The sequence below is a fragment of the Neodiprion pinetum genome, chromosome 6 (genome assembly GCF_021155775.2).
Source record: "Neodiprion pinetum isolate iyNeoPine1 chromosome 6, iyNeoPine1.2, whole genome shotgun sequence".
Classification (NCBI taxonomy): domain Eukaryota; kingdom Metazoa; phylum Arthropoda; class Insecta; order Hymenoptera; family Diprionidae; genus Neodiprion; species Neodiprion pinetum.
In genome coordinates, this window is record NC_060237.1 from 31,394,917 (window position 1) to 31,408,308 (window position 13,392).

The 13,392-nt window shown below is 40.7% G+C and overlaps 2 protein-coding genes across 9 annotated transcripts; both read right to left on the reverse strand.

The window, feature by feature from the left end:
• Positions 1-375: 375 nt before the first annotated feature.
• Positions 376-5,636, reverse strand: LOC124222511 (xaa-Pro aminopeptidase ApepP). Of its 8 annotated transcripts, XR_006884028.2 has the most exons (8): positions 5,237-5,626; positions 3,987-5,114; positions 3,228-3,554; positions 2,979-3,109; positions 2,739-2,914; positions 2,262-2,436; positions 1,761-1,874; positions 376-478 (listed from the first exon to the last, which is right to left on the reverse strand). XR_006884028.2 is itself a non-coding variant. In XM_046633575.2 (7 exons), exons 2-7 carry the CDS (start codon positions 5,266-5,268, stop codon positions 2,314-2,316), a joined length of 1,917 nt encoding a protein of 638 aa, XP_046489531.1. In that variant the 5' UTR covers positions 5,269-5,328; positions 5,422-5,625; the 3' UTR covers positions 2,088-2,313. The 8 variants fall into 8 exon arrangements, 7 of the variants coding, with proteins under 7 accessions (XP_046489531.1, XP_046489534.1, XP_046489537.1 ...); XM_046633575.2 differs by lacking the exons at positions 376-478; positions 1,761-1,874 and having other exon boundaries at positions 2,088-2,436; positions 5,237-5,328; positions 5,422-5,625; XM_046633578.2 differs by lacking the exons at positions 376-478; positions 1,761-1,874 and having other exon boundaries at positions 2,088-2,436; positions 5,261-5,328; positions 5,422-5,624.
• A 442-nt stretch (positions 5,637-6,078) lies between these two features.
• On the reverse strand, positions 6,079-13,060 carry LOC124222512 (cytochrome P450 307a1-like). The gene is made up of 2 exons (XM_046633582.2): positions 11,983-13,060; positions 6,079-8,844 (listed from the first exon to the last, which is right to left on the reverse strand). Exons 1-2 carry the CDS (start codon positions 12,665-12,667, stop codon positions 7,616-7,618), a joined length of 1,914 nt encoding a protein of 637 aa, XP_046489538.1. The 5' UTR covers positions 12,668-13,060; the 3' UTR covers positions 6,079-7,615.
• Between the last annotated feature and the right edge of the window lie 332 nt (positions 13,061-13,392).

Genomic DNA, 13,392 nt, shown 5'->3' on the forward strand with positions numbered 1-13,392 from the left:
ACGTCCTCAAGTAGATAAGTGAGACGAATGTAGAAGGACTACATGCCTTCTCCTTCTACGGCAGTAGCATACCTATCGTAATTGAATGCCCCGGGCACTAATTGTAAGTTGACATAATCCGAATAATAAGGTGTGGAGGTTATGGATTTGTTAAACCTGCTTTGTCCGTGAACTTTCGCGGCTTGATGGAATGTTGACAAGCAAGCGATTACGTCGAACAGAATCATTGATACAATGGCAGTATCAGTTGTTACGTGTATCGATTATTCAGGGACTGGCAATATGATGGTTTAATTTTTTTTTTAAATTGAAAAACTCACACCACGGTAAATGCGGAGCATAATCTTTTAAAAGGCAAGGCATACATACGTACAAGCGTTCAATGAAGAATACAAGACGCAGCCAAGTTCAGGTACCGACGGCCTGTGCTACGAGCGCGAGTGCGCGGAGTGCCTGGCGAGAGTTGACCAATCACAGTCTGCTAGACAAAGGAGGGACGTAATTTTATTACTTCTTTCCTTCTCGAAGCCGTTTACACTTATGCGAAGCGGTATGCAATGCTTCCTTCATGACTATACTTATGTTTCCACCGAGGGTACAAATCGAGTTGAGAGTCGGGTTTCCTCGACTGTTTGCTTACTGTTTGCACCGGACCTACGGCCCTGGCGACAATAGAGCGAAGTTCAATCCCGTTGGCAGTGCCAAAGTAACCCAACTCGACTCTTGTCGTTTCAACCGATCGCTTATTTTCGACTCCACGAAAAAATTGTTCAAGCTAGAGTTTCGGTAAAAAGTTGATGTTTCCACCGCGACGGCGCTCGCCCCAAGCCCTTCTCTCTCCCGATTGGTACCCTCGGTGGCAGCATAGCTATGTGCATCACTGATAGGTAACCACACTGGATAGACGATCGCCTAGGCTTTGCTGCTAGCAGCTTGGCTCAAGTTGACTGAGCGCATGGCAGCCATCTTATAGGGCGACGATCTACTTTATGCGCGGGCGATTTAAAAATGAAAACTATTTGTGAAAGTCACACAAGCTTTCATAACAAATCAATTCAATTTCATTAATAACAGCGCGCCAACCGCGATTGGACACGTTCCCATGGAACAACACTTGACTAGTTAAGAAAATGACATGACAGGTGTCGTTGTCCCTATAAGATGGCGTGGCGATTCCACTGTTTCATATCGCGCCACGCTCACTGAACTGCCACGCTGGACAGAACAATCCTCTATTCAATGTAGTTACATGTGAATGATGTGTATATGCTCCAAGTACGAACCATACGTAACATCACCCAATCGCATGGACGATTTCAAGACAAATATTACAGATACGTTCAGATGATTCGTAAATCGCTTTTATGCTTCGCATTAAATCAATGAGATGTAAATATTGCATTCGAACTTGGTTTTTACCATTTTCTCTGAAATTTTAATTTAATAATTTTTTTCAATACGGTTGTTTGAAATTGACCAATCCGGTAGCATCTGTGGCTTAAGACACGGGAGAGCGAATAACTATCAAATAACTACCCGCCAATCCGGTAGCCGAACCTGTAGCCTTTATTTATCCACGCAAACGCAAACAATTCAAAGGGGCGATTAAAAAAAAAAAAAAACCATTCACTATTTACCGAATATCCGTGAAAAAATTAATTTCGTATTCTTTCCAATTTTAATTTTACGATATAATCATAGCAAAAAATGATAAAATTCCTATTTATACTTTTGAATAATCATAATCAGCAGTCGCTTACTTGATTCATTTGTGTTTAAATCAAGGAATTTGGAAACTCTCATCAAAGTCGATCACACAAATTTGCCACAGATTGTCGGATTCATAGGCACTTGTCTCAGAGAAAAAATATAGCCTGAAGGAAAAAAAAAGGAGGTTATTATCATACCATCAATCCTGAGGATGAAAGGAAAGTTCTCTAGTGGACAGATTAATACATGGAGATGTAGTCCTGGATGATTCGGATTCATAATCAATATCCATTAATCTTTCCACTGAAATTATATTGGGAGGAAAAAAGCATCATTATCGGACGAATATGAATGTGCAATATGCTCCAATGATAACATCTCTTTTGAATTTGGCTTGTATTGATGGATTTGGTAAGCTTGATAGTATATCTAGTGCTCAATTATTCAAAATTGACTGGGTATTTTTCAACATTGTAAAGTAAGATTGGAAATAAGTTTTGAACATCTGATAATGGAATATAATACAATGCTCAAAAGTAATTGGTATTTACATGTCATTCTTATGCCGACATTGTAAGAATTGTCGTTTTTACGAAACAATTGTTATCTGGTTATCGGTACCGTTGCACGTCGTAGCCAAGACAGGGCTTGCCGGTTGGCTTCTCCTTGCAACAGAGGACCCACTTTTTTCAGACACTCAGCGTGATAACAATTTAAGTAGGCAATCTATAAGAATAATAATTGCAGAAGTAAGTTCTGTGCCCCTCTCCTCTCTAAACGGTATGAGAAATTTGCGAATATTAAAAAAACCGATGAGAATACTGGAAGATAACGACGCTGAAGCTATGTGACGATATATATGTTTTCATCGCAACGTTACTCAATTCAGCGGACAAGCATCAGAATTGTTAAAACACGGTTCAATCAGGTGTTTTCTCAACGAGAATCACTTCATGCAAAAAGTTTTTGTGAATTGATGATGATCGACTAGCTTCAGTATCACTGGACAATATAGCCCAAATACATACCTCCTGATCAGTGAGAAGAGATGTATCTAGTAAATTGCTCTGTATAGGGACCAAGGTGACACACTCAAAGGTGAGGAAGCCTCGAGATTTAAAATTGTATGGGGTAGCTGTTTCCACAATGACTTCTATATCCTCCAGGCGGATGCCAAACTTTTCATCCTCGTAGTATCCTGGTTCTAAATGATTTCAAGTCGCGCATATTACTTGATCTTCTTCATGAATTGATTTTACACCTCTTACCGTTGGAGAGAAACATCCCGACCTGTAAACCAGGGTCATCGGGATGCGGACGCCATGAAATACCCATTGGTCCCTCGTGAACGTTCAAATATGCACCAACTCCATGTGCAGTGCCATGCAAATAGTCTAGCCTGTTTTCATAACCATATATTAAATCTTGTCAACCTAACAGAATCAAGAATTCAATATGGATCACTTTTGCGCAGATTTTTCTATTTTTCTGCTTAGCTGGAAGAAGAGTTACCTTACCCAACTTCCCACAGGCTTTTGCGTGCCAAAATATCCAGATAGTTGCCCTTGATCATTGTAGGAAAAATAGCACTTGCCAGAGCACACTGTCCCTTGAAAACGCGTGTAAAACATTCTCGCTCAAAAGCGGTAGGCGATCCAAAATGCACGGTTCGAGTAACATCGGTAGTCCCATCGCGGTATTGGCCACCGGAATCACAAAGATAAAACTCCCGGTCATTGATAGGAGTGTCCGTTTCAGGACTAGGTGCGTAATGGATAATAGCACCGTGTGGTCCAACTGCCGAAATAGTGGAAAAGCTCGGTCCAATGAAATCTGCTTGTTCCCTATTTTGGTAAAATTTCTAGTGATCAGTATGGTTTGAAATATGTGGACAATAAAAGTTTATTGTGTGACAAGCGCAGAAAATAGGCCGAGATCCGAACAAGTGTAGCTTGTAGCATGAGCAAAACGCGAATGTTGTAATCACACAAGTTAGATAATCGTCGATCTGCATATATCACAACAAGATATCGGCGCGCAAAGTTTGATTGGAAATGCACCAAGGGGAACAGTGTGTAAAATTAAGTTATATGAAAGTGCGCATGCATGAATCTTGTTTTTCGGTACTTAACATACGATCTACAGACTTTAAAAATCAAACTTTCCAAGCACGTGTTCCACAATGTATGTTGTAATTTTGCCAACAATCCGGATATAAACGACACTTTACAAGATCATGCAGCAATAAATTTCATTAAACATATACTAATACTTACGCTCTGAACTTTTCTAGTTGAGCAGCACCAGAAAGTTCAGTAGCTGGTGATTCACCACTCTTAACCATTTCTTCCAGCCAGGCAAAGTATTTTACAAGAGCAACACCATCTTTAAGATGAGCTTTCTTCATTCCTTCTATTTCTGTAGGGTTCTTAATGGCTTTCATTATACAAATAGGCGTGATGTTGGTATGCAGTTTATTATGCATCTCTCCTGAGCCACAATTGCTGTGCAGCGCATAGCTGGAGCTGTTACTGATCCAAGTCTTTTCGTCACTAGCAGTACTTCTTTCTTTCAAATACGTGCCAATTGTGTCATATGGATGATATTGTGGGTCCACACCCTCATCTTTAAGCTGTTGCCTTGCTTCCTGCGTAAGCTTCAACTCATCAACAAAAATGTGCAGTTCATCCAGTGTAACAACTACGTAAGCAAAAAATACAGGATTGTAGTGAATGTCGCTTCCCCTCCAATTAAGAAGATAAGCGACTTCATCAAGAGCCGTTACAACCAGTGTAGTTACACTTTCCTCTCTCATAGCTTTGCGGCAAAGCCCTACTTTTTCTCCTGCTGTTTTTCCGGTATATTTCAAGGGCTGAGCTACTATTTTATTGGATGGCATGCCTGGTTTGTCTGGTCCCCAAACCAAATCTACAAAATTTTTTTCCAGTGCGAGGAAACTATGTCCAGCTGCGACAAGGCTGGCATTTATGGCTGACCACGCCATATTACTTATCAAATTTGGATCAACAGCGACATTTGAGTTTGCGGATAAATTTGAAGCAAGCCAAGAGCCCTGTGTAGGAGTGCCGGCGACTCCCTCCTTCATCAGCGTCCATGCTTCAGGTGGATCCAATTCTTTTGTAGCCTGCGCAAAATATCGCCCATCTGTCCACAGCAGAGCTTGATCTTGAGTTATAATTGCCATTCCAGCCGAACCACTAAATCCAGAGATAAATGATCTGCGCTGATCTTTTGGTGCCAGGTACTCGGACTGATGAGAATCTTCCGATCCAACTATATAGGCGTCAATCCCTTTCTTGTCTGTACCTACAGTTGCTGTCCTCAGCAGGTCTCTTAACTTTTTCAGCTTGGTTGCCCCATTCCTGGTTGTCATTTTTTCGTCTCTGCAAATTGTATTTAACACGTTAGTAACGATTCTTAGTCTTGCAGTATTTAATATAACATAAATAACGAAAATTTGAAAATAAACGGTGAGAAAAAGTAAAATGAGATCGAGCTCGAATACTTTTCGTCACGATCCTCTTCGTACCCGGTCATTTTTGAGGTTAGATAATCCAATATTCAATATGCTAACGGTTAAGTTGCAGGTTGCTGCACCTGCGGGTCGAGTCCATACGGTTGAACAGGTTTTAACATGATATCTTATCAATCATAATGTAACGTTAATCCTATTTATCGTCCAAACATTACCGTTGACCGTTGTTGCAATCGCCCTGTCTGTTGTCACGCAGATAATATTGACGTGACGCCTGACAATGGCTGACAAGATTTTTACCGCCAAGGTTCGCCCCGGCGTTGACTTGTAAGCTTATATGGGCTTATGTGTGACTTCTCAGGGCAGTCCTGTGTTCATGTGTGCACGTCACCGACGGCTGCGTACAGGCTACGCAACAACTTTACCTACCGATAGTTACTACTTCCTTCAGTCAACGAGGTGGCAATGATTCTATAAAATTCCAATCACGACTGCTGTGCCGACATTATGATAGGAATCAGCTGAAATTTTTCTATTATCATGCAGTAATATACAGTAGAATCTCGATTATCCGAACCTCGATCATCCGAACCGTCAATTATCCGAACGATGACTTATTGTTAGTTTATCCGAACGCTCAATTGTCCGAACGTTGGCGCGAAAGATACATTGTTGCTCGCTGCCATCGCCGTCAGCAACAATGTATCTTTGCGAGAATCGCGGACATGCAAAAACGGGTTACAGCCGTTCGTCTATATAAAATTGACGATTTAAAAAAAAAAAAATATAAAAAAAGGCATTCGACTGTACAGGTGTTTAAAATATATATATATATTTCAACGTTAATACGTATGTCAAATTTTAATACATATGTATGTACTGTTTTTATGTAAAAACGTGTTGTTCATGATCTCGTCTCAAAAAACCCACGTTTCGATTATCCGAACTTGTCTCAGTCCCAATTGGTTCGGATAATCGAGGTTCTACTGAAGAGTATGAATATTTGCCGCGAACGCTCTGCGAAATCTAGCTATAAAATTTTGGATTTCTTTTTGTTCGAATTCTAAGAAAGATGAAATTTATAGTGTAGCTATTCCGATTGGGTTAATGTTACAAAAGTATGAACAATAAATGTTTATTTACAAAAAAAAAAAGTACTTATTCGACTGTAACTGTATCATGTGACATAAGACAATCTTAGCAGATTAACGCATCATCGATAATGACGTTTTCTATGTAAAGAGAAACAATTAACCACAGAGTGGATAAACGCTGCGGATTAGTTTAATCGGCGTTCCGAAGAAAGATTTATTAGGCGTAGTTTGCAGATTACGAAAAATTGCTCATGAATATAGATTATCAGATATCACGCAAATTGGAAATGTTATAATTAGTCGTCGTCGGATTGTTTGACGTTTCGAGATACAGTACAACATCCTCTGACTAAACTGCTTACGAATTTCTTACAAGCTTATCGCGATAAAATCTTCGGTCTGCAACTGAAAGGCGAAAGTTGTACAAAAAAAATTAGCTACAAAATTTTTAAAACTTACTTGGCGCTCATCATTTCGTAGTAAAACTCAATAAAAGATTAGAAATTGGTTTTAGCTTAAATAGTAGTACATTATAATATACGTCGCGTATCTGTACTTACAAAATCTGTACATAAACATAAAATGTCCTAACTACGAGGTATTAACAGTTATCATATGAATATAGCAATATTTAATTTTACCGAACACATCCAATATGTATGTTGTACTCACGATTACAGTTTTAACAAAACATAAATGAAAATTCAGTCGAACTGTACGGTTTGCCAAAACATACCTGGCTGTGTTCGAAACATAGAACATACTTCATGCTTCTAATTAAAGCGATGTTCGCTCTAATCATTTGAACCATCATGGTATGTACATACATACATACGTACACATACAGCTTTTACTAAAGTATATGTATACCAAGCGTGCTCGTTATACTACATATTACGATTGCTAAATGGCTGAAAGCGCATTTTCTACCTACATTTATTTGTATTTTTTTCATCTTCTTCAAATTTTATATCACATGTGTTATATACCCATGTGTTTTAGAATATTCGTAGTGGCACATGATATCATACCTATTGGCACATGGCGAAAAAGAGAATTAATATCCAGAGGACGTCTCCAGATGGTCTTACGAATAGTTTCATGAGGTCGAAAAAAAGTTCCTATTTCCGGAAGACGTCGCAAAGATGTGTCGTTTCTTTGGGGAATCATAACACGGAACACGATACTTTCCGGACATTTTTCCCTTTTTTGCTATATGAATAGCAAGCCGCAGCGCGGTATTAACTATCGCGCAATATTCAAAAAATTGGGATCGTTGATATGTGCCTGGCATGATTAATAAAAATTCAATTCTCTAGATATGACATGTTTCATCGGAAACTTGGAGGGTTTTCTGCTCATCGCGGGAAGTCAGAACAAGGTGAAATGTATCTGGCGGCAGAGCGACGCACCCTGGTGTGAGGTGAGCTTTTAAATTTTCGGAAGTGACCCCTTCGGCGGCTGCGACGTTGTAGTTGGAAAAAATCGCGGCCACAGTAGCGAACGTAAACGTTTGAACAAGACGCTGCCCTACGCAAGTCCTCTGGCCAGTAGAAAATGGGAGGAAGTGAGCGGGTTTGATTAACCTCCATGAACCTCTTTCCGGATCCTTCGACTGGGCCAAGAAACGTTCAGGGTTAAAATTTTCCGCCCCTAAGCCCCAGTACGCCTCTCCGAAGTTAAGCTCGTAATTGTTGAGGAAAACAACGGTGTCCTTGCTGATCGCATACCCGTCGACCTCCGTGTCCCGCGTAGCGACGTGAGGAACTATCGGGGAGCTCGAGATCCTCAGAGTCTCCCACATAACGGCCTCCGTGTAGGGCATCTGGGGCTTGTCGGCAAGATCCGCAAGCCGGTGATTCCGTCGTTGTCGAGCGGCGTCGCATTCCGCTTGAATCCTTGCCTGGACCTCGGGATGTCTGACGACGTGAGCCAGAACCAGCATGACCAGATTGCCTATGGCCGAATGCCCGCCCAAGAAGTCCTCGAGCTCGAAGATTACGTGGTCCCAGGACAGGCTCGTGTCCGGAGAGTCGAGGTGGAGGAGTAGCGCGTCGGTGAAATCCCGGGGGACCTCGTTCTTCGGATCCAGCCTCGAACGGCGCACGTTTACGATCTTCTCGAGGATGAAAGAGCGGATATCCGTTGCCCAAGTCCTCAAGCGGTTCATGTGATTTTCGTAAAAAGGGCTCAACCACGGGAGAAAGTCGATCGCGTGACCTTGGTTAATTTCCCAGAATATTTCATCGAATATTCGCACCGTTCTCCGGAATTCCGGATCCGCGTAGTTGAACCAAGAGGAGCACATGTACCTCGTAAACATGTTGGCGACAGCGGCCAGCAGCAACGGCTTTAGTGGCTCCTCGCCCCGCCGCACCGATATCGCCTCATCGGCACCGAGGACGTCGATCAAACGATTAGTCTCTATCGATGCTACTCGGTCTATATCACCTTGTTGCGCACTTCCGCTACGAGGCGAACAGTAACTGCGGGCCAATGCGCGACGGGTTTTTTGTAACTCTGACCAGTCGCACAATGCGAGCGCTGAAATGAAAAGAGATCACGCTAATGGGTGATAAGGTGACAAAGTGTAGGGAAACGCGGGGCAAGATTACAAAAAACGAAAGTGCTCAAAGAAAAAACCTGGAGAGCGGGGCAAAACCGATCGTTCCCAAAAAAATTTACATGTACGCACAAATTTGTGATGGGCTGAGGGGAGTATTGAAGAATTTTAACAGGCCAGGCGTTTTTTAAACGAAGCAGATGTTATAATATTTAAAATACACGGAAAAATTACATTGACTATATAATCCCGATATTTCTGACTTAATTGGCCGACAAACGAGAGTACTTGGGGATTAATTTTGGTTTTGATCCATAATTTATGTCTTAAGTAAGAGAATCTCTTGGTTTTTTTATGTTCTCAAGTCGGACCTCGTCCAAGTGAAAGCGATAAACAATCAAATTTTACGTTCCGTTTTTTCAAATATCTCGATAGGAGTTTGAGATATGGAAATTTACGTAAACAACTTTTTATAGATCTTGATAAGATACGTAATATCGCTTCGATTTTTTTCTATGAATGGCATACACCTGTGATGTCCCAGTTGAAAACATTCTCTATAAGTCTGTCCTTGAGAACATAAACATAAACTATTAGGTTGTCTTACTTGAGAAATAATGAAACTATCGATTAAAACAAAGATCATCCACTGGAAAATTCGTTGGTCGGTTATCTCTATGCTAACAATAAGCGTCTTTTTATATAAATCACAGATTTGCTGCCTCCAATTCATTTTTAAAATGCAATAGATTGTGCTTTAAATATCAAAAATGAAGTCGATAATACACTGTCAAGCTCTTGTATACTATTATGTACTTGGCAACTTTTTTATACCGGTATCATTTTGCGTGAAAAATGATTCATCAACGATACAAGCTGAAAATATGACATAGAGATTTGCACAGTATTCTTTCCATTTTTTAGCAGAGAATTCAATTCTAAATTTATTGTAACATACGCGAGTAGAAATTAACTATACTGACAAAGGATTGTATCGATGCTAATTAGTTGAAAAAATTTGTACAAAAAACCGAAAAATGGATGTCTAGGCTGCTTGATGTTATAAAAGGCGCGGTGAACTGACCAGAACTATAAAGACATTCGCAAATACCGCAGCCGCGTACAATGAATAACATTGACAACGATTCGAAATATGCTGTCATGGCTATGCCGAGTCAATGACTCACGCACAACGCCATGTCGCTTAACTGCAACGCGAGCATTTTCCATTTGACTCCAGAAGCTCAGAAGCATATTCGTTATTTGGAAAAGGGAGAAGAACTTGCTTGACTTGCTTATGTGAAACGTTGAAATATTTTATAGCAGGTATAATTTATAATGCAAATACCGATAGCAAAATTTTAGCATCAGCGAATGAATCGTTGTTGATGAAGTTGTAAAAATCGCGCCACACCAATCGTCCCTTTGGAATGATGACAAATATGCCAAATCTATTTAGTCGTCGACTATGTTTGAAATTTCATTTGCAATATTGCTCTTAACGTCGTAGGTCGTCCAACGGAATTGTTACCGCAGAATATTAGAAGATAAGTAACAGAAAAATATAATACGTAAGAAGATTCGCAATAAACGAGTGCAAAAGTAATATGGTACTCGCGACGTGTTTGCGAGAGCCTTTTGTTTTTCTATCTTTAAATATGGTTTTCTTCTCTAAGTTGACACTAGCATAATTAAGTTGTTTCAAGTACCTATCCTGTATCTTTTTTTTTTTTTGTTTACTTCGTATCGCATTTTGTAATTCGATATGGTTTCTGAATTACGCATGTAACATCGTACGACGCATGGGTACAAAATTATTATGGTTATAAATAAAATTTACCTAGCCTAATAAACGAGTGCGATAGGTGCTGCAACGGACGTGATGTCTAGGTCCTGGATTATCCTTCACTAAGATTCTCTTCTGACGTGTACGTAATTACATCTACATCTCCGCTTTCGCTCGAGCAATTCGCGGAACTCTTACGTGCGATGTCCGCCAAACTATCCCGCGTCTTGTGAAATGTAAAAGCATGTATATATATATATATATACATATATATATGTGTGTGCGTGCAACCAGAGACTAGTTGAGCATTCCGTTGATAGCAAGCAAGTATATCGCATAATTGTTACAAACATTTACATAGGTCTGATAGTCAATATTTCTCAGATAAATGAAATTAGAGAGAAGTACCAAAAATTAAGTGACTGACATCTATGGAGTAGATGAATCATTCCCCGTCAAACCGATATTCGAATTTCACAAAAATACGTGAAAACGTCTTTTTTGTAGAAATACATTTTTCTAGATTTTCGCAGAATCTTAGTAATAATATTGTCTAACTCACGTGGGGTAGAAGGATTTGAAAAAACGGCAAACCTTTGGAGCACGGTGACGTTCAAACGCTTATATGTCCGGACCTATTCGTCGTACGGCTGGGTCCTGATAGGGCTCGTTTCAAAGCTATATGTATATAGCGAGATTCACATACAAGACGTGTATTCAGTTGAGGGTTTCATCATTATCTACACTAAATATAATTAGTTTTGTCGTTTCTTCGAATTCTTCAATCCTATATAAATCCGAAAATATTAACGCTAAAATTCGACAAAAACAACATATTCAAGAACTCTGGTGAAATTCGAAAATGTCGATACAGATTTTGGCTCAAAAGTGTGCGGTTTGGTACAGAACTACTCAGGTATAATTTAGCAGCTCGTGCACAGAAATTACAATTTTTAAACCGTATACGAGAATTCAAAGACGGCCGAATTGAGATCACGCGACAAATGCGTTTAACATGTTCTTCTATACCTCGATGCCTAGCATCAAAACTCTGAACAATTTCTTTGAAAGTATAAAGAACGTACGTCCCGAGATGCTAACCTTATAAAACGCGGTGTGTGTTATAATATTCAGCGATCTGATTCTATTGGAGTTCGAATTCCGCATAGCGATAAAGAGATCGGATTTCTAACACCAAGGTGGCAAAAAATAAACCGTATGGTCTTAATTTCTTCTTTGCTCTTTCTACGTTATACTTATGTATAGGAATTTGGTTTACCACAGCGTTGATTAACTGCGACATAAAAGATGTTACATGTAGATTAAAGCTCACAGTTATTGCGGTCACCGCCAAATAATTCGTGGAACCGAAGAAAGTTTGGCCGACCACCGAAATCCTTGCCCCTAGTGACCAAGACTTCCTTGATGAGGCGGTAACTGCTGACGACGACGCATCTGAAGGATCCCAGCTTGAGGGTGTAGATTTCGCCGTACTTGCGGCTCATCTCAGTGAATGCTTGAAAAGGTCCGCCTGGTCCTCCCAGCAAGTGAAGACAACCGAGAAACGGCAGTCCCGACGGGCCGTTGAGTGTTTTTTGCTTTCTTGAACCCGTCTTCGCCGTGCGAGTTTTGAGTTTCCGAATTACCGATTCACGTGCGGTATCGACTGTATTTTTATGAACGTTGCCGGTATAGTCTGAGGCAGAATTTTCACCGTCACTAAAACCAGTGCCCTTGCTGTTGCTGCCCACGCACCTATTGCGGCAAAGTTTGTTATCGGCACGCGATGTCGATGCCCGACGAGCAATCGGTTGTTCCGATTTTGAGTAACACTCAATTCCAAGTAGAATCTTCGCAATTGCCGTTTGAATCAACGTAAAAATAAAGGAGAATAAGCGCCACATCCACTTGCACAAGATTTCTGGGGCCATAGTACAGGGTTCTGCCTTTTGTCTGACAATTAATCGGAGAATCAATGATCGTTTTGTGTCACCTTTGGTGGCTATAACTGTACACATATATAATCGTAGCTATCGAAAACGACGGAAACCGCGCACACTTTCCGAACCATTGAGGCTTGCAATTCCACTGCTAGGATTATCAAACACCAACGTCAACCGAAGAGGTGCCGTTTACGAGCGTGTATAAGTGACGTATCAGTATGTACGAGGAACTCAGAGCCCGATGAGGCGGCTATTCGAGGCGTGGATACCGACGATTTTTTCTAAACCGCCCACCCACCACCAGGGAAGAAAAGATTCTCCTTGATTTTCCTCGGCTGGGAAGTTGAATTTTCATACCACAAACAGTTTTTACAACTTCTTAACTTGCTAATACTCAGGACCTTCGAAAAAGATTTTTGACTTCCAACAACCCGGCAATCCACCATACCGCACCAAACACTCGAGTGATACTACGTTACAAAGTCGGTATACAGCGTTCGTGGTGTGAAACAGTGTTGGGATTCAAGGTGTCTTTTGCGCTGATTTTGACCTTCCCCTTCTTCACCGAGTTATGATTACAGTTACGGTTACACCGTGTGAAAAGATAAACAAACAATCTTAGACCGCTACGTCTACTGTTAGCAGCTTAATAGCGCTGTCCAAGAAAACGTACCTGAAGCAATGTTTTCCTCGGGCTACATACAATATTATTGTCAACGTACACATTTCTGCACACTGATCCATCGGGACGAAGACGGTATGGTTGGATTAGAAGCAGAATCCACAAATGTCGGCTGGCT